This window comes from Pteronotus mesoamericanus, unplaced genomic scaffold (genome assembly GCF_021234165.1).
Source record: "Pteronotus mesoamericanus isolate MK-2021 breed Mesoamerican mustached bat unplaced genomic scaffold, CSHL_Meso_final scaffold_99, whole genome shotgun sequence".
NCBI lineage: Eukaryota > Metazoa > Chordata > Mammalia > Chiroptera > Mormoopidae > Pteronotus > Pteronotus mesoamericanus.
Window position 1 is genome coordinate 12,706,394 of NW_026555330.1, and position 26,287 is coordinate 12,732,680.

The 26,287-nt window shown below is 47.0% G+C and overlaps 1 protein-coding gene across 1 annotated transcript in view; it reads right to left on the reverse strand.

Moving 5' to 3' along the window:
- Positions 1 to 895: 895 nt before the first annotated feature.
- The window catches only part of PLPPR4 (phospholipid phosphatase related 4), a 33,403-nt gene continuing 8,011 nt past the window's right edge, over positions 896 to 26,287 (reverse strand). The window contains exons 2-7 of the mRNA XM_054565036.1: positions 15,843 to 16,028; positions 10,115 to 10,244; positions 7,726 to 7,921; positions 6,060 to 6,117; positions 5,141 to 5,314; positions 896 to 3,218 (exon numbers count right to left, since the gene is read on the reverse strand). Coding sequence (XP_054421011.1) covers positions 1,890 to 3,218; positions 5,141 to 5,314; positions 6,060 to 6,117; positions 7,726 to 7,921; positions 10,115 to 10,244; positions 15,843 to 16,028 — 2,073 coding nt within the window. The 3' untranslated portion in view covers positions 896 to 1,889. The remainder of the gene's footprint in view (positions 3,219 to 5,140; positions 5,315 to 6,059; positions 6,118 to 7,725; positions 7,922 to 10,114; positions 10,245 to 15,842; positions 16,029 to 26,287) is intronic.

Genomic DNA, 26,287 nt, shown 5'->3' on the forward strand with positions numbered 1-26,287 from the left:
CTGCAGCTTTATTGTTTTCTTCAGAGTACTAAAACCAGCCCTCCTTTCTCTCTGGGAACGGCCAGAGCCGGCGGCGTGTCAGGACGGTGGTGTCCTGGGAAGCGGTGACGGCGGCATTTTCGTCCCGCTCGCATCTCTGAGAAGGAAATTGTCACAAGGGATGTGGTTGAACCTGTGTTTTATTGCCAGTTTTCAATTCTGCTGGTTTCAACTAAATCCCTAATGCTGGAGGAGGTTGGTTGCTCTAGAAAGCTCTGCCCCTTCCCTGCATGAGTGATAATGACGGGGTGTCTCACCTCTAAACAACGCCTTCTGTTCTCTCTGAAAACTAAACCGAGATCTGGATCGACCGGCGGCCCGGTGACCTTTGATCCCCTTGGCAACCCTCCGGTGTAGATCAGAATTCTAAGTAACGGGGTAGGAAAGGTCTCGTCTAAATTCCAAGAACCGAATACTTCTTTATAATTAAAATAAATTTTTAAGTTGGAAACATCTCAAAATGCTTTGTTTTCATCTTCTTATGGATCATACTGTTTCCTTTGATTTAGGCTGAAAGCTTCATTTGGGATAGATAGCAAAGACTGTTGTTTGCAAACAAAGCACTAAAACTGTGTCTATTTAGATATTTTGAGGAAATACATTCTTTGTTCTGTGAGATACTTTTATTATCAATTTGCATATTTTTCAGATTCTTCCTGTTGGTGTCCAGTGAACTAGGTAAAACCTACCTATGGTGGCTCTAATTTCCTGGTTATCAGAATGTCAAAAAAAGTTAACAATCTGGAACTAAAGGAAATTTTTGGATTACTTGTTAAAATAGCAACTAAACAAGCTGGCGATGTAACCCACCATGTCAAGTTTTGGTTCACATTTCTTGTTTATAAATTCACAGCGATACATTTTGTGCAAGGAATATTGACTATTATTTTCACGTTAAAAATAGAAGAACATATCTATAACATCAAAAAAATTTGAAAATCCATAAATAAAGTAGAAGCCATAAAATACAAAATAGGATCACAACCATTTCAAACGATTCTCTAAAACAATCTAGTTTTTAAGTTATGCAAATTGACTCACTAAAAACCAGATTCTTTATTAGCGGTACCTATACTTAAATGAAAAGTAAGCAGGAAAAAAAACAAAACTATGCAGAAATGCACTAGCGATTCCCATTTATTGAAAATATTCCTACACGATTGCTGTTGCTGAAGAAAGCATCCTTTTGGGGAGAAAATAAAATGCACAAAACCTTTTCAGGTTTGGATTGCAACAGAACCACTACGGGGAAGCTGTGGGGTGCCCTATTCTAACACGAAGCAGCCAGCGTCATCTGAACACAGCAGCATTTCTTTGACAAGGGATTGCACACACCACTAGTTCACAGCTAGACAGACCTGGAGCGTGTACACGGGAGATGAACTATGCGACCCAGCACCGCCCGCGCGGGGCGCCAGGTGCAGATTCTGCAGAACAGATATATAAAACCGCATGGCCTCTGCCGTGGGGACCCCTGGATCCTCACGGCGAATTAAAAAGGAAAATCCCTAACGTTGGCACATTCAGGAAGTAAAGGAGTATACATGGAAGGGAACCCCTGTCTTTCGAGATTGCCCTCGGCCAACCTTTGAGTGTAAAGACCGTCTTGCGAGGAGTCACCCCGTTGTCACATTAGTTGGGTTCTTGCGTTGTGCTTTTCCCTCCCCTCGATGTGAAATGTACAAGCTTGATGGTCGCAGTTCTCAAGAGTCGTTGAGTCCCGGGCTGACGGTGGATGATCTCGTTGGATAAGAGGTTTCCCCAATTTGTTGGAACAGGACACAAGGAGAATCAACTCATGGTCTTTTTTTTTGGGGGGGGGGGCACCCAAACGATTGACTGGACATTGCTCAATCCTTATAAGCCCGTGTGGGGGAGGTCCCCTTGTAGAAGATATTCCTAGTGTTTTCGGGGCTGTTGCTTCTCTCGGGGATCAAGATGATGTTGCCTTTCCTGCGAAGTGTGGAGTCGCGCGAAGAGGAGACCGACAGCGTCTCGGAGCCCAGCTCGCTGCCCTCCACCGGGGTGACGCGGATGGTGGCGATGCCGTGGTGGTGGTGGTGCTCGCTGCCCTCGATGTTGCCCCTCTTGCGGTCTCCGGAGCCAAAGCCGTCCTTCAGGGACTCGCAGCTCTCCGAGTCCCTGTTGAGGTCGTTGAGCTCGTAGGTCTGGCGCAGGCTGCCCTTCTCGGGGGCTTTCCACTTCCAGGAGCCGCTGCCCTCGCCCTCCGTGGACGGGATCTGGATGACGGGCCTGTTGTTCTCCGGGTGGGCCTCCACGCGGACGATGCCGCCGGGCTCGTGGTCGGTCAGGGCCTTGTAGCGGATGGAGCCGGTGCAGGAGACGGCGCTGCCCTCGGTGTTCTTGGGGCTGCCCTGCAGGACGCCCTGCTGCTTGGACATGGCGATGACCTGCATGATGCGGGGCTGGCTGTTGCTCCGGTTGCACGCCACGGTCTTCTCCGCCGCCTTCAGCCACTTGGCCCGAGCCGAGCTGCCCTTGGGGGAGGCGCCCACGGTCTCCTGGGTCTCCTCGGGGATGTGCACTAACTGCGAGGAGCCAGGGCGCGGCTGGATGGACACCCTGGCGCCCCCGGGCATGTTGTTGTTGCAGCTGGGGACAGTGCCCGGCTGCAGCTTGAGGTACTGGCCGCCGGGGCCGTGGGGGTCTCCGTTCACGCCCACCCGGGACGGCTCCGAGCTGGCCCTCATTTCTATGGACTGGGGCGGTGACTGTCCGGGCTCAGTCTCTATGACTTGCAGCGACAGCTTCCGGCTTTCGTTCTTGTTCTTCCACTGGGTGAGGAGCTGCTTGGACCGGGCCGAGTCCATGGAGGCGTGGATGCTGGCGTTTCGGCGGACGGGGTCCTCCACCGATGGGGTGCTGGCCCGGGGCAGGGTGTTGCTGAACGTCACCATGTTCTCCTTGCCCATGGGGCTGCGGGGGGTGATGATTTCCACGTCGGCGTTGGCCCTCTTGAGGTTGGTCAGCGAGCTGGCGTCCCGCGGGTTTCGGGCGAGGATGCCTTCGGTGTGAGCGATTCCGTCGCTGCTGCTGCTGTTCTTAGCGGCCAGCACCCGGCTGGGGTCCTGGCTGAGGTCCGACAGGGACCGCAGGGCCTCTCGGTGCTGGAACAGGCTCTCGTCGCTGGGCAGGAAATTCCCCACTGCATACAGGCCCTGGCGTGGAGGACAGACCATGAATACGCAGGCTGGACACCTGCTTGCTCGACCCCGGTCCCACCGAGAGGACCCTGTGCCCCCTCCCGCTCCACCCCCATGAAGAAGGTATGAGCTTGCTAAACACCCCTGGTGAATTCAAATAACAAGACCCTGACAACTGCCATGACTGGGGAAATAGTTTGTAAGTTATATCACACGCCACCATCCTAACTGTTCGGAAATACAGAGCCTGTGAGTTTTTTTTATTATTAGTTGGCTTTTCTCTCCTTTCTCCATCCCACTGGATGTTTTTGCACATTTACTCCTCTGAATGCTTTGAAAAGAAAAGTCAGACAATGCGAGATATAGGAACATCCTTCTGCTTTTCAAAGCAATTCAGTTTTCTGGGTTTTGGACTCTCTTGTTGAGTGACACCTCAGGGTTTCCATCATTCCTTCGGGTGGGTGGCAGAAGAAGCGTGGAAAACAGAGAAACAACAAATCACTCACAAAACATGCTATCAGGTTTTGCAACAAGGTCAGATACATATGTCGTTACTACTCCCATGCAGTACAGCCCTGCGCGTTCAGCTTTGTACGGCGTGTTCTCAGGACACGGGGCGGAAACCGTCACTGGATTGGGACCCCATGTTCTCCCCTGATCTCAGCTTGCTCTTAGGCAGGGAAATAATATTTGATCAATGTAGTGCTATTGCCCTACCTTTGGGCCAAATTTTTAAAATCTTGTCTTCACGTCCAGGCGATCAGCTTTTTGTTTTTGATCGGAGGGATACCATTTTGGAAAAGGCTAAAATTCAGATCCAGAGGTTCTACCCTTCCCACAAAGAGGATCCAGTCCCTGCTGCGTTTTCTGTTTTTGAGTTGCTCCGTTTAGAGACAAGGGCAGAGCCCCATTGGCGAGCTAAGTTCAGTAGATGGTAGCCCGTGTGCCCTTTTCCAACCCGCCCGAAAGAATCCCTTGGACTTAGTATTTATAGAGCTGCCTAATAGTTTACAGTGGCGTAGGCTTAGAGCTGACAAATCTCCCATTTCCAGGCAGAGAGTGCAAACAGGGATGGGAGAAAGTCAAACCTCTGCTTCTCCAACTGCTCTCATTCCTGGTTCAAATCTTCTAAACAATAACTATTTACACTCTTGCTGCCAGAGCGCCCAGGATAAGCAGTCTCCACTTAACGTTCCATTAATAATTGTATTTGCATTTGTAAGTTTGGGAAAATAACTTCACCAGACTGCAAGCAACCTCTGCCTGTACAAGGTGGGGCAAAAGTAGTTTATAGTAGTTTGTCTGGAAAATAATACAATAATTAATAAGTCATAATACAAAAATGAACTCTGTTTCCCAAACAGCTGTAAACCTATGTCTGCCTACCCCTGTATTTTTATTAGCCTTTACACTGTAAATTCCTCGAGGACGTATCTTATTTCTCACCCTTTTGACTGTCAGCATCGTCCCTGGCACAGATCGGGTATTGTATAAATGTAAAGTGAATGAATCAAACGGGCAGCAGAGGCCGGGCTTGCGCGTGGAGCCCTGTTAAGGCGCCTGTACTGGTGGGCTCTGTTGCATCCAGGCGCTGCGTCTGTGTTGTGGGGCGAGTTACGTGATCTTCCGCTAAACCTTCGCCTTCCCTCAGGTTCACTTTGTTCATCTGTAAAATTATACTCATCCCTGGATCTTTTGGGGGATGCTAAGATAAAATGCAATAATCCCTCTAAAATCACAGTTTCTGGCCCATGGTAAGGGTTTAATAAGGTATTTTACTGAAAGCAGGTATGTGTTTCCGCTTAGAACAGAGATGCAGCCAGAGATTTTCTCATGAATAGCAATTAGTTTTCGGTAAATTATTACAGTGCAAAATAGACTATGCATGTTTTCCACTTTACACTGGGGTTTATCAAAAATAACGGTAAATTATTTACCAAGTACAGAGCAATTCCTCCTCCGATTAAAAAGCCACAATAGACGTCAACGGGGTGGTTCTTGTACTGGGTTATCCGTGTCAGCCCGCAGATGATGCCGCAGATGATGAACGCGAAGACCAAGAGCGGCTTCAGGAGCTTGGAGGAGTCCGTCAGGGTGGAATTGAAGTACATCTTGTTGCAGATGGAAGAGACAGGTTGAGTATGTTAGAAGGTCCTTCTACTATTAAGTTATCATCAAATAAACAGTTGAACTCAGAAGCCTAACTGATACACTCCATGAGAACTTTACTGTTCCATTCCCGTGGCATCTCTCCTTTCTCTACCCGAGAGGAAGGAATTGCAAGACAGAGCTCATCAAATAAGTAACATCATTTAATTGCACGGGAGTGTAAAAAAATGGAAGCAGCACGATCAGCCAGATAACTGTTTAGTCTCCGTGCTACCTGTCACAATTTCAGCTCGTTTTTCTCACATGAGAGCTAACGAACTATTGTATTGATCAGACATGATGACCCCTCATTGTATGGCATTCCTCAAATTTACACTGCCTTAGCACTCACATCATGGAAGTACTAAAACTAAAGCTTGCACACGTGTGTATGTGTGCACTTAATGCAATTCCTTCAGTTTCAGAATTTATAACATCCACGTGGCTCACAATACCCTCTCGGGAAGCATGATACTACGTGAAGGGGATACCAGGCTAAAGAAGTGCACGACTGTGTAGAAAAATTCTGTTACTAGCAGTGTTTGCAGTGGCACCCGCTTCCTCCTTTCGAAGCCTGCTCGGAAGGACCGCTGTGCTCGGGCTTACCGTTCTGTTATCACGCGGCTACATGAGGGGGTCGGGAGGAGGCAAGCCCCGTTCCCGACTTTCTCTAGCGCACGGGCTGACGAGAAGGACCCCGTTACTCACCGAAACGTACACAGCGGCAAAGGCAGCGAGGGTCGCATGCTGAGAAGGGAATGATTTTCTGCCAAAGGAAGACAGTCAAATTATGCCCCTATTTCAGACACGCCGCCAACAGTCATCTTAGGAACACCGCAAGGCTAAAATCTCCAGTGCGAATGCCACAAGGCAGCAGGCGATAACTAACTTCTGGTTTGTTCTCTGGAGAATTAGCTGAACGATGGGGTAAAGCGCGCTCACCACGGTTAGTGTTAAAGACCAGGAGCGATGCCCTTCCCCTTAGAAAACGCCAGCCTTGTCAGGCATGCCTTCCTCATGCCACGGGAGTGGTTGCTGAAGGCAGAAACAGGCCAGAAGACGTTCTAACTGTTCTTTGGTGTTAGAATCATGCCAGTTTAGAGTAAAAGGTCATGAAACTAGGATTTTAAAATCTTTCGATTTTGTCTATGCTCCTAAATATATGACTCCATTTACATAAAATTTTAAGACAAAATTATTTTCTCACAGCAATGGGTCTAAATATGTTTTTCACACTCTATCAAGCATAAGAAAAATCTAATCTTAGCAAAATGTTTTTTTCTGTGTATTCTACTGTAAAATATTATCTCAAGAATCACAGAGCTTATTTAGTTAAATAATTTAAGAAGCAAGGAGAGAGAGGAACTCAGGATAGTGGGAGAGACACTGAAAAAGGCAGACAAAAGAAGAACAGAGATTTCTTTTAATGGATAAAAAATGGAAAAATAAAATTTAATTATAGTAATGTTTGGTACCCAATAAAAAAGATTACCATTCAGTAAAGACAAGATAATGGAAAAGGACTGAGAAAGAATAGAGGACATAGATTATAAATGTAGCTTCAGAATTATTGAATGGACCACGAGAACTTGAATGTGTATAATTACATAGTATCAGGCTCTGATTTTCTTCAAGTGTACTTATTAATTTAATTTTGACTCAAATTGATCTTTGGGGAGTCACTGATGACAAATGAATTCTTGTAACAATAATTTATTGCCCTTCGTCCTTCTATAATTTATCTTGAATTTCTAAGATACTTCTTGAGATACAAGTTTATCTTCTACTTTATTGATTGAAAAAAAATTCATGCATTGGCAGTTTCCTGAGTTCTTCTGTCTCCTAGTTTTTGAAATGCAAAGTTAGAAGCTATAGGGACCTTCTGGGTTTATTCACAGAAGGCGCATGAGATCTTGGATGTTATCCCTTTTAAAACTCTACCAGAAGGAAAAATTCACATGATTTTTAAAAAATAAAACATATAATGGAGATGTAAATATCACAGATATTTAGTTTTCCACTTAAGTCAATACAGGGTACATACTGACTGTAAGCCATGACTAACTGTAAATATCCTCAGATAAGCCCATGGTGGGAACCTAAAACCGTAAGGATTATAGTGTGGATCACAAAACACAAGAACGTTTGGTGATAGGAAGACTAGTGGCAAAATGTGAGGCTGAAATTTGGAGACAGAGAGGAAGATTTGGAATGAGTCACCCGTGGTATACTTACTAAAGAGAGTACTGAATTGAAAAGGAAAACAAAACCAAACTCCTTATGGCCGAAGAATGGCCGCCCAAGGGGACGCCTCCGGCTGTCAACATACAACACGAGCCCTGAGACTGAATGGCCCTAAACTTCCGTGTCGAACCTGCCACTGTTGATCACCGTGAGGTCGGATCCTGAGCAGATGTCCTCCACGATGTAGGAGTTTTCCTTGCAGGACACGTTCAGGGAGGTGTAGTTGGGCTTGCACACCGTCAGGAAGTAGGGCGCTTGGTACCCAGTGCACAGCTGGATGATGTCCGTGATGAGGGCCGTGGAGCAGAGTCCAAACACGTGCACACCTGCGAGCAAGAGGGCGGGGCGGTTACCACGCGAGGGCCCGGTGCGGCCGCCCCGCCCCCCACCAGCCCCGCTCGTCCCACGCCCACAGGACGGCCCTCCAACCTGCTGGGGTCCTCGTCTCTGAGTTTACTTCCACTAGGTACTGTAGAAAACCCCCAAACTTCTAAACAGATACCTGAGTCCAATAGAGTGGCAACGAGTATCTTCAAAGCGGTAGTTTCAGGCATTTTGGTCAGTTTGGTTAAATGAGGCCAGCTCTCTATATTAACCATAAGTCACTTGTCAAACACCTGGAACATGTCAAGGTGACCAAATGCATGAAATGTGGGGAAGGCAGCAAAGTGAAAGATAATTTTACGATGCTCAGCCTGGTTGAGCGGCCAGGAGTCTCTGACTCTGATCGCGGGCGCCAAACCCCGCAGGACTGGCTCGCGCTCCCCGCAAGCTGCAGTCGCACAGGAATGCTGATCAAAGCAGAGAAGAGGGCGGGGCCCTGTCGTGGAAACAGTAACGACATCGGGGCACAGGGCCGGCAGGGGCGGGGCGGGGGGGAGGGGGCCTTCCCGCACATCTGCAATTCAGAGATGATGTTCTTGCATCTCCTGGTTGGAATTCCATCTTTCTTTCGTCTCTTAGGGCCAGACTCAAAGCACAAGCTCACAAACCCCGAGGTGCACACACGCACTCAGGCCCCATTCCCGCTGCAAGTCCCTTGCTCGGCTCACTCCCTGGGCGCCTGGCTCCGCACATTTGGCAGGATCTGAACCCGCCTGCCTCCTCTACACGGCTCGACACCCTCGATTCACGCTGACGTGCCAGCCCGGGTTCTGACTCATGACGGGAGAGGCACCTGGTGGTTCATTAGTGGGCGCTTCCAGCCCGGCATCGCCCGCCTGCACGTGGCCCTGCTTTGAATGTTCCTTCTCCGCTTGTTGTCCCCGAGCAACCACTCTACCGAGCCCTTCTCCACACACTCCCCTGGGATTCTGGACACAGGGCCTCCGTGTCTGCATCCCTGTTCCTAGCAGCATGCAAGGTCTTAGAGAGGAGTATGGGAAAGGGGGAAACACCCCTGTCATTACCTTTGGAGGGGGACACCCTCCAGCCTCACGGGGGACGGGCTCGTTGGCTCCGGGACCCGTTCTCTAGAGTGAGGTGGACCGTCCTCACGGTCGGAGGCTTTTCAGAGAGGTGGTGTGCCCCTTCCCCATCGCATTTTGCTTCATTAGGGAAAACTGCCCCTCAGGTCAGCTCTCTGTCCTGAAGGTTAATTTCCTTGCCTCAGTTCGTGACCTGCCAAGGGGCTGCTTCTTGTCTTACCGTCTTGCTGTGCTGTGCTTAGCGAGCAGAGTCTAGGCCATGATTTAGACCCGACTTTGCCTCTGGTGGAGAGATGGTTGTATTTAATTGCCTACTAGGCACTGGGTGAAACTACACTTCCCTTGGAGATAGAGGTGACAGATGAAATACCTTTTCACTGACTTATTGGGAAGGAATGGAGAACACCCATGCTAGTATATGCTCTGGGCTTCTCAGCTCACTTAAAAAACCAGGCCTGTGACTGTAAGCACATTAAGATGTTTCCATGCCAACCAGAAGAGGCAACAGTTTAGATGCTGGTTAGCTTCAGATGCTGGTTAGCAGGTCTGCGATTTTCTACAGCTCCCATAAAATATGGGAGGGAAACTGATCGGGTATAACCGAGGAGAAATAGCCATGATGTGGTACTGTATAGTGACATTTTATGTGCGGTAATTTCTGGATGAAAACGTTCCAGGACAACTGAAATGGAACCATGGACTAAAGTCATCTCTGAAGAGTTATCCATTCACGCTGGCCTGCTGACATTTATTCTCCACTTTAAAAAATGAACACAGGTCCAATGAAACCATTTTAAAGTGGATTTATGCTTCCACTAGAGCTACTGAAATGCACGGCACGTCGGCTCTCAAAACAAGGACTATAACCGCAAATAACACATTTCAGCTACAACACGCAGTTTGGGGGTAGTAGCAGTTGTGTGTGTGTGTGTGTGTGTGTGTGTGTGTGTGTGTGTTTTGTATAAAGTAAAACTCATCATGTACCTGAAATTGCACATCTAAATTATAGCTTTAAAGACTTAATATCTGTAATTAAACATAACATTTCTATTTGAAAAACACATTTCCTTTCTTTGTGGGTCCCACACCCACCCACGAATCTGACGGCTCTTCGAAGGAAAGAGTTGAAGTTGCAGCCTCCAGCATTGATGTTGGGCTCCAGTCCGACCCCGTTTCTCCTTTTGGACAAGCAACAGTAGAGGATTCCTTCCCCTACCATGATCTGCAAAGACAAGAGGGTTCACAATGGACTCAATGGCTTCAAATGAGTCATGAGTTACCTCTTCACACGCTGCCAGTTCGACGAGGTAAAGATGGGTTTCCTTAACAGCATCAGAGAGGCGGTCCGTTTCTCCTCAGCAGACAGAGCAGTGGAGAGAGCATGGGTTGGATCTTCGGAGCCCCTACCCCCGGTCAAGGGCACGATGGCACCAGGGGTTTTGACGTGGTGGCAGCGGCCAGTCTCTGACCCTGTGCCTCTCTGGTCCATCCTGTACTGGAGCCACTACCCGCATGTGCCCACCAAGCACTTGAAATTCAGCTGCTACAGTTAAGGAGCTAAATTTTTACTTCCAGTTCATGGTATTCAATTATTTAAGATTTAAGTCAATCTAGGTTTCGAATGAAGTAGCCCCATGTGGCCAGTCACTATCTTATCGGGGAGAGTCTCACGCAAGAGCCAAGGCGAGCGGGGACTGGAGCATTCAGGGCGATGGAAATGGAATCACCAACAGGGCGGGAGCCATTTCTGAAGGGCTCCCTGTTCACACTGGGTATCAGCCGAAGAGAAAACGGTTTGCCCTGGACAGAGAACCGGACTGCAGTGTCAGAAAGGCCGTCTTCAGCTAGGGGACCGTGAACTTGCTGTAGAATCCTATGAGAGAGGATGCCAGGGATGGGGGGCACCCAATGTAGTTAGGCCTAAATGAAATTATGTCCCCTGGCTTGTGGTTCCCTTAGGGCCTGTCCTTCCCTCTGGCACAGACTGATTAAAGGGCAGGTCAGCCGTCCACCTGATTCTCTCTCTGTAACCACGCCCCTCCGAGAGGGGCCCGGCTCTTCTGCCTTTCACCCCCGCTGTCTGGCCCGGTGCTGGGCACTGTGGGATTTGGACCCATCACTGTCACCGTGGGGTTATCATTGGCTGATTGCCAGGGGCGTTCAGGCTGTGAGTCACTCTGTGTAAAAGAAGCCAGTCTGAAATTGTGAATTTTATTTATGCAAACGATCTCAAATATTTGGGATTCCTGTGCTAGGGGAGATTGTTGTGAAATTAGAATTGATTTGTATGGACATGTGGAAAGGGGAAAAGTAGGGTTACACAGGATGCTGGCAGTCCCTTCGGTACATGTGGCCACGCCACTTGAAAGATTATAACCATGATGAGGGCCGAGACAGATTTGCCAGGGAAAGCTCCCCAGGCCTCAGTACTAGCTTAGCATTTCTCTTATGAAGTATTTAAAATGATAGGCTTTTAAAAACTCATGACAGGAATCCTATGACCTTCTGCTTCAAATATCCCACCTGCTGCATTTAGCTCTGTAGGTCGCATGGTATATGGACAATGGTAAAGAACTGTAATTTGTATGAAGAATAATTTTCTTAATGAAACTCTACCAGTAACCATACATGTGTGAAAATCATGTGGCATGCATGATAACATTTTAAGATCAATTGGAGAGTAATGAAAAGGATTTTTTTTTTCCAAATCATGGAACATGGAGTTAATTATATGTCTTGAAAAACACCCTACATTATCACTTTCAGTTGGGCATGGAAACACAGTAGGTTCTATATTTGGCCTGACGCACACATAGAAGAGCATAATGTTGTCCCAAGTTGATCGTTCTAAGGAAATTAGCCACTCATTCCTGAAATGCATTGCTGTGTGGCTGTATGGCTAGAAGAGATTGAGTTCCTCTCCACATCCTCCATAACAGCGCTGTGAATAATTTTGTTTCTTTTTTTCTTAATTAACTATGCTTCCTTTAGTTAGTTAGTTAATTAATTAATTATTTATTTTTGCTTCCTTCTCATCAGTGAATGCTACCTTATATAAGAATTTATGTGTCCCGCGCCATGGGGAAAACGTGTCTTACAACCAACACAGCGGCCGTTATCTCAGATGACCTTGAGATTTCAGGAACTCACTATGAGTTGCTCAATATGCTGAAAACGGTTATGCCGACAGAGCGCTCTCACACTACCTGGCTTGACTCTAGGCAGAGGGTTTACGGGTCGGTACTTTGACAGCGCCCGAGTGCCCCTCTCACTAAGGGCACGTCACTTTCCTCCCCACACTTCTATTCTTTTAACCTTGATCACCAGGTCTCTGCACGCATTTTTGGAATGACGTGACTTGGTTTAAGGACAGCCTCCCCTCAGGGGAAGGGCAGATGCTCCCTGGCATATTTCTGGATGTGCCCGCTGTCCCCTCTCCTCCCTCACAACGGCGCGCTGTTCCCCTGAGCATGGGTTCCAGGGGGCACGTGACGGGCCAACACCTTGTGGCTGTTGTCAGTTGTAGGAAGAAACAATTTATGGCAAGTGTCTTTCTACAAGATTCTGTCTATGTGGTACACAAACCCACAAAGAAACAGTATAATTTTTTTTGCGCGTCTGATATCTTGAACCAGCTCTGGGAAAGAGAGTCCACAGGGACTCGCCCTTGGGGCAGATGAAACTGGGCACCGAACGACTTCTTATTACTTGGGCACTGCGTGGGGGGGTGGGTGCCGCCGGTGGGAGGTCCCAGCACAGAAAGTCTTTCTTGTGAACACACAGAAGAAAGTGATGAAAAAGTGTTGTATCTATCGGAGTACCTTTAGTGTGAAAACTTGCAACCAATGTCCTGGGGAACCCCAACGTGATCGAGGATTCTGCATTTTGATTGTAGAGACTCCTAAAGCTAAGGCTACCTGCTAGGAACCATGATCAAATTCTGATAGAATTCTCCTCTAAAATTAGATAGACTTGTCCTTTAATAACATGTAATAAAATTTTACTTCCAGAGAAAATGTGCACATTTTTTTCCTGTTCCTGTGGATTTCATAAAGTTTTGTTCAACCCAGATAGTCTGTATTGTTTCCCTGAGAAGTAATCTCCAGGGGACCGAAAAAAATGCTGGTTTCATTATCGCGCTAAAGTAAAGTAAAATTGAGTAGTAAGAATGAGACTTTCAGGGCAATTTTAGAGAGACAAGAATATGCATTTTATAGACCTGAAAGGAATTTTTACAGTTTGTCATACGGTATCATGAAGACAAGTTATTTTTAAAGCATCCCTCAAAGCACAGGAAAAAATCGGAGAAGCCAACACTAAGTAACTGATATGTAAATATCTGTACAAAAAGACCCAGTTGACCTTCTTTTTGCTGCTAGAAACTTTCTTTTAAAGAACATTGCTGCTGAGATACTTCCCTGTGAGGAGGCGAACGCGGACGGGGGCCTCTCCGCCCACACCTGGGCTCTGGGTGCCACGCCCAGGGAAGGGTTCACCTGGCCTCTCTCTGTCTCCCCTGCCACGGCATCTGGGAACAGGCTGATGTCACCATAAGGATTAGAGGGTCATTTTCACTTTCAGGAAGAGTGTGTGTGTGGGGCGGGGAGGGGAGCTAGAACAGTAATGTGTGCAGTAGAATTAGAGACAGAATTTTGGGTGTAGAACATGAGGATCTGCAGATTGGAGGGCCTGTGCTGAGAAAATGTACGTTTTAGAAGAAAGCCTCGACTCAGGTAAAGATGCAATTAGAGAGAAATCTGGAAGATGTGGTATGTGGCTGGAGTGAAAGACAGCATTTGATGTCAGCAAAAGTCAGAATTTGTTTGCTATTGAGCTGTTCACCTCAAACCTGTGGAACCAGCGCAGAGTGTGGTGGCCCTTCAGGTGACATGGGGGGAATTAGGGACCTTGAGGGCAAATATTTTCCAAAGGCCCATCTCCTCCCAGGAGGGGTCCCCGCGGAGACCCAGGTGCTTTCAGGGGCCTTCGCGCCGGGAGTTAGCCCGGCTGCTCCCCGGGGCGGGGGGGTGGACGGGGTCACAGCAGACTTCTCCCATTTCTCGGGGCTCACAAGAGGAAACTCTGACCCAGAACCCCCCAGAAAACATCGCTAAGCTGCACGTTGAGAATTTCTTCCTGGGAATGTGGGAGTCAGAGAAGCAGAAACACAGTGACGAGGCCAGGGTCCTTGTCCCGGACTTGTAAGAGTCGGCGAAGGGGTCGACGCAAGATGAACAGTGTGCGGTCAGACTTGCTTTCCTAGCCGCTGAACACGGTACCCCGGGGGGGAAGGGCGTGTGGATGGACAAAAGCCAGTGACTTAAATGGTTAATAATGTCAACACAGTCTCTTCGGCAGACTTGTGAACACGTGTACTGTATTTTATTTATTTTGTTTCAAACAAACCAGTCAATAATTTTGCCCACTGCACCCGAACTAGGAGAAATGCTCTCCAGAGTAATAGAGTGCAAGTGTACATTCATTTTACTCCTGTAAAAGGACTGGACGCTATAGATTTTTCATAAGTCTTTAAGGAAATGACAGGAGAGTGCTGTTATTCTGAGCGATATGACTCTTTAAATATGTTTTAGCAGCCCGAGTCTCGGCTACTTCTCAGTACATCAGGAAATGAGCCAATCACCCTGGAGTAACTGGAGCTCAAATCACTCCTTAATTCTCAAAGTATTTTGACATCTTTTAAGTATGGTAAAGTTCTGTGGAAAATTAAGTTCTAATTTTATCTTCTGAGAGCATGCGGTGTGATTTGTTTGCAGTGCAAATCACATGTTGTGATTATTTAATATAGGGGAAAAAAGTTACAAACAAATCCACAGCCAATATGAGGTGGACTTCAGGAGGTCTGCGTGGAGACCCTTCCAAAGCTGCTGATGTCTGGGCCCGAACAGGCCAATTTCTCTCAAGCAGCCTTGTAGGAACACCACGCCGACGTGGCTTTCTGTTTGATAACCACTTCCTCTGACATTCACGAGCGTGCAAAAAGCAGAGTCGAGTCCCTCCTGTTAGAACTTTGAACATCTGTTGTCCTTTAGGGAGGATTCTGGGGGCGCAAGAGATGGCGGAAAGGGTTGGCCAGTCTAACTTATTAATGAATTTATCACAAAGCATGTTATTCACAATGTGTCTGTTCGCAGAATAAAAATAACTCTGTTTTCAATTCGGTTCCAGTAGGTGAGGGCATTTCTTTATGTTAGGTACTTTAAAAGGCAAGTGCCTTTTCCGAATCAAAAGTATTTTCTGTATGTGTGTGTGTGTGCGCGCGTGCGCACGTGTGTGCAGAAGGTGAGTTATGCCCTCTTTACAGTTGCTGGTGCGCAGTGCTCAGAATCAACACAAAGTGCTAATCTGGTAAAAAATGAGAAACACTGAGAGATAGCAACATGCACTTTTGGCAGAAAAGGCTGTTGGCTCTATAACGACCTGTTGCCCTTGCCGTTGCCCACACTTCAGATAGCTCCTAAGCACGCGAGAACTGTGTTCATGAGGGAGTGGACCAGAAACGTTCTCTTAGCCACTCAAGTAGTATGCAGTCACAAACTTTTTTTTCAGAACGACTTATAAAAGTAACATTGGAGAACCCTCACTTTTACGATCATATAATTTTCTGTAACTATCCATGCCCATAATTTTAAACTCTTAATTCTTCCCACACGATGCCGTCCAAGCATCTCAAAGGCATGACTTTTCTGGGCCAAGATTCAGGACCCACTTTTTGTTTGCTCTGAACTCATGGACTCTTCCAGGGTGGCCCTCGCTGGTTTGCTGGGACTGACCGACAAACACCGTTCGGGGCAGTGCTTACCGTGATTGCAGGCCCAGCAAAAGCCAGGCTGAGCAGCATGAGGAACGGAATCGCCTCCTGGGTGGGTTCAATGTAGGGCATGCTGAGGCTCCGGTCATAGCAGCTGAATCCCGAGTGCACAGGCTTGAAGACATCCGTGAGTTCAAGGAAATACAGGCTCACCACCGACGATGCCAGGATGGGCAGCTGAGGAGGAAGCACAGGGGAGAGCGAGTCACTCTCACACCCGCTGCAGAATCTGTACACCTGGGAGTGGGGAGCGCACGCGTTTCCCCTTTCTCTCACCACTTCTTGCCAGTCTCAGAGGTAAACCCATTCCTAAGTTCCACTGCTTCTGCCTTCAACACGTGCCTCCCGGGCGCTGCCTCGGTCACCAGGCTGCTGTGAGCCCCACGCGCTCACTCACCTTTGCTCTCGGGGGCTCCGGCCTGGACTTCCGGTTCCACATTCACCTGCTCACCGCGCGCAACCATTTCTACCCATCGCCCCAAGGGGTCTCCTGACAATATTTTAGGACAATCCCTTCCTATCTCAGCCACTCTAGTGGTGTCCATCCTGACCCAGGTGTCACTTCAAGTATATGCTTCTACATGGCCTGGCTGTAGTTTCAATTTCTTCCATCTTCTTGCACCTGTTTATACCAGCCCCCAGCTCCCTGCCCACCTCAGTCCAAGTGCTCTTTTTGCTCGTTTTCATATTGAGATATAATTGACATGTAACATTATATTAGTCTCAGGTATGCAACCTAATGACTTGGTATTTGTCTATATTGCAAAATGATTACCACGTAGGTTTAGCAAGCACCCATCACTACACAAAGTTACAAATCTTTTTCCCATATAACGAGAGCTTTCAAGATCTATTCTGTTAAATATACAACGTAGTGTTATAAACTATAGTCTCCACGCTGTACATGACGTCCTCAGGACTTATGTGTCTTATAACGGGAAGTTGTAACCTTCAACCCCCTTCACCTGCTTTGCCCACCCCACCCCCCTCCACTGGCAACCACCACTCCGCTCTCTGTTTCTGAGTCTGGCTTGTTGTTCTGGTTCTAGGGTCCACATACAAGGAACATCATATGGTATTTGTCTTTCTCAGTATGACTTATGCACTTAGCATAATGTCCTCCAGGTCCCTCCATATTGTCACAAATGGCAAGATTTCCTTCTTTTTCATAGCCTAATAATATTCTATTATACGGATGCACCACATTTTCCTCATTACTTTATCTATCAATGGACACTTGGGTTGTTTCCATGTCTTGCTTATTGTCAGTAATGTTGCAGGGACGATGCTGGGGTACAGATCTTTTCTAGTTGGCATTTTTGTTTCCTAGAGGTGGCCTCACTGAATTGTATCACAGTTCTACTTTTAATTTTTTTGAGAACCCGCCATGTTTTTTCCACGGTGGCTGCACCAATTTGCATTTCCACCAACAGCGCACAAGTTTTCCCTTTCCTCCACGTCCTCACCCACACTTATTTCCTCTCTTTTTGATAATAGTCATGCTAACAGTTGTGAGGTGGTACCTCACTGGTTTTGATTTGTGTTTCCCTGAGGTGGCTTTGATTTGAGAGATACTTATCCTAAAAATTATGTGTTGTTTATCTGAAATTCTAATTTCACTGGATATTCTCTAGATTGTGTGGTAAACCTAAACTAGACACAATTTACTTTCTAGACCTTGTGTAATCAATTCAATTATTCATCCAATCAACCTACCACCTGCTGGGACCTATGTGGGTGCTAATTATAATGTAGCAAACAAGACAAAGGCTTGGCCATCAAACGTCATAAGCTTAGTGAGAGATCTGCCTCCCGTTCAAGAGAAAGTACCACTAACACATCATCCGCTGCTGCTGAGCTTTCAGAGCCTGCAAGTGCGGACATACATAACGCTCAAAGAATTGTTTAGTTTGAGGCTTTGTTACTTGGGGAGGATACAACATTTAACAAAACACAGCGGGTTTATGCTTTTTGTGTTTTAGATAAAGACATTATTGACCATCCACAATTTCTGGTTGCGTGGCTTAAAAATAAATAGATTGACAAGACACCACTGTGCCTTCTGTTCCCAAGAGGATCTTGTGCAACGAGGTGACAGTTAGGTACTAACCCTGCAGTAAAACCAGTGGGTCACATGGTTTTCAAGGCCTGTGGGAGGTTCTAATATCGGCTTTTCTACTCACTACCACCGGCGCGACCTAGGAAGTGTTTCTCTTAGGTCTCAGTCTTCTTATCTGTGACAGAGGTACATTGGTGGCACCATTGCCACCAGCAGTTGAAGGCGTAAAGCATTACAAGTAATGTTCAACAATACCTGGAATGAGGACGAGTTTATCACGGTTAATATTATTACTGCTGTTGTTGCTGCGATTGTAACTATTAGCAATAATACACTTGTCAAATGTCAGCTCTTTCCTAATGCCTTACCTGGCAACTCTTTTTGAGGGTAATTTCCTCCTTCTTAATTCCCTAGTACTTCTTTTTAGGAAATGATTATACACTGTTCTTTGTTAGTGTTCTCTGTTATGGATTAGTTATAGTCTTTGTTCTGCTTCCCAAACAAAAAATCTCCTAAAGGCATGGGGCTAATCGTACTCATTTCTATAATTCTACTATTAATATACAGCACAGTGACTTCTAAGTATAGATGTACATATACATATAATAAATGAACGTATGGGTGAAAATAATTTTCTTAACTAATTTTATGCATCTTACTCCTTTTAGATACTAGTTTCTTGAAACTGATAATTTTTCCCGTGATACCATTTTTCTATCCATGTATTAATATCTTTTTATTTGTTTTCAAACTAGGAATCACATGTTTTTTCCTTTTTGATGTTCATTTCTCTGATTTTAAAAAATGTATCTTTTACTTTGTCTTTTATATCAGTTTTGTTTTAGGGTTATTTCTACAAAATATTTATACTATATGCGAAAAATAATTTTATACATTGTTTTCTTATACTGGACAGTGTAATGAAATTACAATGTTTACTTCGCACATATTTATCTTCAAAAATACCTTTCATCTTTGAAATGTTCAAAAGCAGAACTTTCTTTTGAGTGTAAGAAATGTAACAGATGGTATGTGCTAATTCTGGCATAGATATATAAATAATACAGCCACATAGACATCTTTCGATTGCACTTAAAATGAGATTTTAAAAGATTTAGAAAAGTTTATGTAATCATGCATTAGAAATTTTATTCTTTAGTTCTGTTGTAATCAAGAAAAATGTATGAACTACAACTGTTTTCATGCACTAATACAGAGGACGGAAATTACCTGAAGATGAGAAAAATGGTTTCAAAGAGAAAAGATTGATTCTTATAATTACCATCTGTTAAGGAACCTTTGAGTAATAATTATAGAGCAATTTTTAAGAGAAAATTATAACAGTTTTAGAGAACAGGGCAAACAAAAGAAATGTGTTCCACAAGATTACATTTGCTAGATAATACTGATTTTTTTTATGCCAATTTTAAAAAGCCAAATCTACAGTCCACATCCATTGGACTGAAACATTCTATGGAATCTACCATGGCTTTTTGCTTAGGTCAAATCACTTACTTATTTTTAGCATGTTGATAATAAGGAAAACTTGACTTCTCCTTTGAGAGCGTTCACTTTGCTCTCAGTCTAGAGCAATACGGGCCAACCCCATTCTTGTTCTTTGTCACAGCCGTGGTGAATCCGGAGTCTCTGAGACCCTCCTTGGCTGGGCGGTCATAGTCACAAGGGGCCGATTAGCATATGTGATATTCATGGCTCGTTTGTTTATTAATTGAACAAATATGAGCTTCCTAGAGCCCAGCATTGACCTATGTCCTGCCACTGCAACTGTGATCAAAGGAAGCCTTTCTTCTCATGAAGACCTCTTTCTTGCTGAGGAAGATACAAGTTTTAAAGTTACTAGTGCACCTTCTCTAAAGAAGAGAAAACGGGCTGTGGGAAGCGAGTGCCTGGGCGGCTAGATCGAGGAAGACCCGCCTAAGTGGGTGTCATTTAAACAGAGACTTCAGTCGGTGACAGCAAACTAACCACGTGGAAACCAGGTCAAAGCCGCAAACTTATTATTGTTATTATTATTTTTGACTATTTGTGCAGTCAAATGCAAATACAAAGCCGTAAGCAGCAGCGTGGTAAGAGGACGTCGTCAGAGAGCTGGATTTGGGACTAGATTTCGCAGAGCATTGCAAGCCAGGCAGAAGTTAGTATTTTATTCAGAGTATGTTTGGCAACGCTTTGGAGATCTTAAACAGAGGCATAGTAAGACTCGAAATACATCGTACAGAGATCGCGCTGGCAGTAGGCCTGAGGGGGGTGGTGGGTCAGAAGCCGAAGCCAGGCGGGAATTCCCGGGGCTCTTCAAAACTCGACAAATGCTTATCGCAGAGAGCACGTGCCGGGCTCGGCTCTGAGCGGCGGTGCAGAACCGTGAGCAAAGCCAGAGAACGCCCTGCGCTGACAGAGCTTGGATGCTGTGGGGGGCCTGGTGATCGCAGTAACCAGGCAGGACGGGGCGCGGCTCTGCCTCGCGTGGGTGCTGGAGACACAGAGGGGGCGGCAGGTTTGGGTATCGTGCTGGGGACGGGAATGAAACGCCAGGACTTGTTGACGAGCAAACTGTCAAGGTGATTTCAAGGACTGGGGGCTTAGTCAGCGGGGCCGGCGGTGTCACCTCCTGTGACGAGGAAGGCTGGGGGACGCTTGAGTGGGGGCAACGGAAGGCTCTGTCTCGTAGTGGTCACAAGGTGAATGTCGGGGTAAGAGCCCCCCAGGGTCTGGAGCGTCCGGGGCGCGGCTGTGAGCCAGGACACAGGCGATGCAAACAGCAGCCCCTCGCCTTTGATGGACGACGCTTGCACCAGACACTCCGGAGTTCAGTTGCCTTGGCTTTGTATAAACAATGGCAGAGGAAGTCAGAGAACGGGCTTATGTATATTCATGCCACTCATACACAAAAGATAAGCTAAGAGGAAAAGAACGATTTTTATATTAACAGCAAATTTAAAATGGGGCGTTGGGAGCCAATCCGCACACGTGTCCCAAAATGGTTCAAACGTGGAATTTAAAACACTAATACAACACATTGAAATGCAATTCAAGCTGGAAGGAATAGTGGTGGATCGGAGTCACTTTACTGAAGTTTGTGGCCAGTAGGCTGTTCATTGTGGTCAGCACAGTGGCAATCGGCTCTTCCATTACCCACAGATTTTTACGGACATTCTCCAGTATTTTTTGCCTTTTAGTTAATACAGGTAAGGTTTCCTTTAAATGTTGACAATAATAATAAGTAATAAGAGTACAGGGCTTTATACTTTATAAAACGACCTTCATCCGAACCGTAGCGTAATTAGACTAATGTCAATGGACCTGAGACATGCAGACTGTAAAGAACACACCAACACTCGCAGGGCCGTTAACGACAGGTCGGGATGAATCTGTCTCAGTGTCCAAGGCCCAGAGACTGAAACCAGCTGTCTCAGGTCACAGGGCTGGGGCTTACAGGACACGGTGAGTGTGCACTGAAGTGGGGCAGTGTGACCGGCGGGACCCGCCGTCTCCCCTCATTTATTCCGCTGGTGTCTGGGATCGGGGACCTGTCACTTCGTCCTCGTGGGCCTCCTGGGGTGTCCGTGAGATGAGGGTCTTCTTCCACTGCCACCGCGTCCGGAAATAATTCCCCGTGTGCAGTCATTGGCCCCACACCCTCACTGCCGCGTACGATGTGCCAGGTTCGCCACCTCTCCTCCCCCCACGTTCGTTGCCTGCCCCGTGATGCTCCAGGCTAAGTTCCTAGAATCCACCGCCGATCGCACTTTTCATGGGGTCTGCTAGTGACAAAATAGAGTGCTCATCTTCTCGAATGACACCCAGGACCTTTGATATTAGAGCCTTCATCTGCCTTCCTTGTTTAACTTTACGCTGAACCTCCCCTCCCCTCCCCCAACCTGCAAACAGCTGTTTCCATTACACTTATATCCCGAAAGACGTGGCCTAGGCTCTGCTTGGCATTACGCCGTCACCCTTGTTTCTCACAGAAATTGCCCTCATAAAGGCGAGGTCACGTGATTTTTTTCTCTCTAAAAACGGAGTTCACGCTCTCCGTGCAGAACCGAAGACCCTGCCTCCTGTTCTCCACGCATGTCTTCGTGGTAGGACCTGTTTCTCGGCTGTGGATTGCAGTTATTTGTACGTTACCAGCCTTTGTCTTAAGATCAAGTAGTTAAAAATGAGACATGTAAAAGTCACATGGTGCTTTGAATGTTTTAGGTGGCCAGTAAATATTTGCCAAGTTTAATCCAAAGAAATCAGGATATTACCATTAAGAAAAAACAAACAAAACAAAGCAAAGCAGAAAACACGGAGAACGTCTCCCCAAAGCCAGGCCGCGCGCCGTGTCGAGCGCTCGGGGCCAGAGCCAGGCTGGGTTCTGTAACGCGCTGCCGCCGTCAGTCCCCACCCTATCAGGCACCGGGGGCGCCCCCAATCTACCGACACGGAAACTGTGACAGAACTAGGTAGCTCCCTAAATCACGCAAGCGTCCCCAAGCCGGGGAGTGGCAGCGCCCAGATTCCTACCCCAGAGCCCGGACCCGGGAAACACGCTCTGAACGGCCTTGCTCGGGGTCTCAGCCCGCCCTCCCCGCAACATCGCCACCACGGCCGCCACTCCCAACGCGCAGAGCGGATTGTCGCTCAGGCGCCGGGAGCTCCTAAATCCCTCGGCTTCTCTGCAGACCTCCTGCTTGGCACTGACACAGGAACTGGCCTCTGTCTGTGTCTGTTCCTTCCAGGGCTCATTTCAATCTCAGTACTGAGCACCTACTCACACCTGGAAAAAAAGAGCAGCCACGGAGTCGTGATGTAGATGTTCCCCCTCTGCCCAGTCCCCTGATTTCATATTCACAACCTCGTTAGGCGTTTTCACATAAATGTGAAGACCCAGACTCTGATCCAGACGAGGGAACCGCCCGCCCGGCTGCTGAGTCCAGGCCAGTAGCTGACCTATGAAGTCCTGAAGCACGGCCCCCCGCCCCCCGCCTGCTGCCTCGGGCCCACGTCGCCATCTGGCACCAGCCGGCGCTTTCCAGGAAAGAGCAGCCCCGGGCTTCAGTGGACAGGCCAGCTTGAAGGACAGGTGCGAGGGGGCCCGAGTATGCAAGGGGCCCGAGCGGCGCCAGGAGCGGAGGGCAGTGGGCTCTTTCAAACCCTGTCCTCAGGGGTCTGATTTTCCAGGGCCTTCACCCTTCCCTGGGTGGGTACTCCCAAGTCTTTATTATTATTAGTAGTAGTAGTATTAGTATTAGTTCCATCTGAAGGACCCCTCCTTATACCTGGGACGTGGTCTGCTTTTACTTCACTTCTGCCATCTCTACAGAATGCCTTCTGATGGGCAGATCAGGGTGGGCGGATCAGGGTGGGCGCATTTAAAGCTGCAGCCGGTGGGCGTCTTTGGCTCCCTTCTCTGAGTGGCCTCACAAAAGCCTCTGCCAGCCAGCTGCCACCCGGGACAGTGGGGCTCCTCTCCTGCGCTGTCCCAGGACACGGTCCTGGAGGGCATATGCTGTCTCTGCACCTCCCTACCCCCCGGGCCTCGTCTGGGGAAGGAGCCGCCGCACTGGGAGTCTGCAGCGCAGAGGACATCGGCGACGTGGCTGAATTGTTTGAACAGAGGCACTCACTGCTTAGACAGCTTTTGTAGACCGATTGTTACAGGCTCCAAAAGGCCTCCTTGGAGCCGAAAGCCCATGGCCCCTCACTCAGACCTAACGCCTGAGCTCACTGCAGTTTCAGCCTCTCCCAGAAACACCGTCTTTATGAACCAGTCTGGAATTTTCTGGTCAAGCAACAGTAGGGTGATGTCACATGGGCTCTCTCCACCTCGCAAAGAAAAGATGTCCCAGCCCCCAAATAACTTTTTCTTTTCTTGGTTAGTGGCCCCGTTGGCCCGCCCTCCTTCCTATGGAAACCTTCGCTTCTGTGCCGCCGGAGCACCCTGCTGGGTGCTGGGCCAGGCGGCGGCCCCCCACCCCCCGGACCCCTCCCCACCCCACTACGAATGACGTAATGAAGCCAGTCAGACCTTCACATTTTCTCACTTGAATTTTGTTTTGTAACAATAGGAGAAAACTAAATCCCCCAAGTTAAAATCCTTGTTTACTTCTACCAGAAAGTGCTTTGGTTGTGAATTTCTGAAATTTTAATATATATATTTTTTGAAAAACATGAAAGGACACAAGAAACTCAGGTGGACTCTTTCAGACGGCAATGGCAGTTACTAGGGCAGAGCAGCCGGACCTAGTGCAGAGCGGAGGCTTAATGGGAAAAACCCGACCCATATCTTTGGGCCTAAATGGGAGCGGCGGTTTACGGCCTGAGAAGGCCGACCCCAGGCACTGAGTGGCCCGTGGTAACGTCTGAGACAACGGTCCGTGGCCAGGCTACAGCCTGACTATTGATCCAGCATCAGGCGGTGGGGGCTGAGCTTTGTCATTACCAGCTGCCCCCTCGGGCCCCCGAGATTCGCTCCTGTAACAGAATCAGACACTGAAGTATGTGCTTTGTCTTAAAAAGCATTTTGTTCTTTAAACCAAATTCTAGATGAAGACCTGCGGCTAGGGGCCTGTATCTCAGTTGCTAAAAGTAATTGCTTTTAAGTCTTTTCTTCCAGCTGTATTTCGTTTTCCTTAAGAATAGATACCTGACTTTTAAAAATATGGGTACTGACAGTAACTGAACGCTGCTACTATTTGCCAGGGACCATTTAAAGTACCTTCCGGGTCTGAATTCACACAGTCTTTACAGCCTCGCTTTGATGCTGTTACCCTTGTCCTGCAGACGAGGGGGCAGGGGCCCAGAGAGACGATCTGAATTTGTCCTCTATACGTGAGACTTCACTACCGAAGAATCCAGCATCATTACCCACTTTTTCTTCACGCATAGCAAGTTCAACTGGAAGCTAGAAACCAAATGAGAACTGAGGGCAGAAGAGTTTCAAAAGTTCACCTCTCTATGTAATAACAGATTGCAACAGATTCCTGTCCATTTTTTTAATAGGCTTTCTCCATGAGAAAGACGGGTGACCTATACCAAAATCTCAGTTGCAAGGTCTCCATGTTTTAATCATTCAAATTTCAGTTGCTACAATATAAGCATCTCCTTCCAATTATCACCCAATGGGGCAAAAACCTGGAATGCCTTAGGCTGCATCCTGCTCCTTTAAAGAGATTCTAATGAACTCGTCCTAGGAGTCTAAATGAGGTCGCTTATTCCCAAAGATCAGATCAGTCATAATTTTTTTGAAAATATAGATATTATATCTTCTTTATATGTATGGGAATCTCTCCCGCTAACAAGGTCAAGTAGGGGACCCAAGACAAGTGGTCTCCATTGTGTGCGTGTGTGTGTGTGCGCGCGCGCGCACATGCGCATGCTCACATGTGCCTCTATCAAAAAAACACGCATGCATTCCAAGAAGCATGTATTTTTATATTTTTACACATGATAGTATAATGAATTACTTTGTCACTGTATGCACATTGTAAAACATGCCTAAATGCATGAAACCAAAATAAAATCAGGAAAACAAACTTCATTCCAGGGAATCCAGTGATGTTTGAAGCCATCAGAAAGTCTACTGTAGACAAAAAGCAGGGGTTGGTAAATAGGAAAGATAAAACTCATCTACCAGGCACTAGGTTCACATTAGAAATCGTTAGCCATGTGATACAATTATTATATAATTGGAGGATCGCAAAAACTAATGTGCCCACAGTATTTTTACTGTTTTACAAATGAGGAAACTGAGGCTTGGAGGAAGTGAGTTATGTGCCCAGGGTTACCAAGGTAATAAGTAGACCAGTAAAAACTTATTTTATGAGAGTGAAAAGTAGGTATCTACTAGTTTGTCCTACCATCACATAAAAAATGGCCCTTGTTGGCATGTGTGTCTTATGTAACTAAAATAGTTCTCTAAGAAAATTGAAACTACCACTTGTTTGTTTCAACAAGGCCTCCTTTTGCAGCCTCACGTCTCAAAGAATCCACAGGTACGGCCTACTTCATGCAGGAGCATAATGTAAGCAAGACATGGCGACCCATCGACCTTGGAGACTGATTTAGCGTTCAATTGTTCAATAACCCCCAAGGCAGAACAATGTCTTTGATAGGACATTCATCATCTCTTACTTTACAGATAAAAGTGTCTCCACTGGCTGAAAAAAGAAAGTTAAGGAAAAATTTATGATCTGCGTTCTTAGTTCTGTTCTGTCTCATCCATTCACGGAAACTTTATTGAAATCCCCGTGGACCAGGAAGCATGCCAGTAATGATCTCCATTCATTTACCAAAAGGCACACAATGAGCAACCAATAAATATTTATTCCCCGGATAAATGAGCTGTCATGGCAGAAGCAACCGATTACAG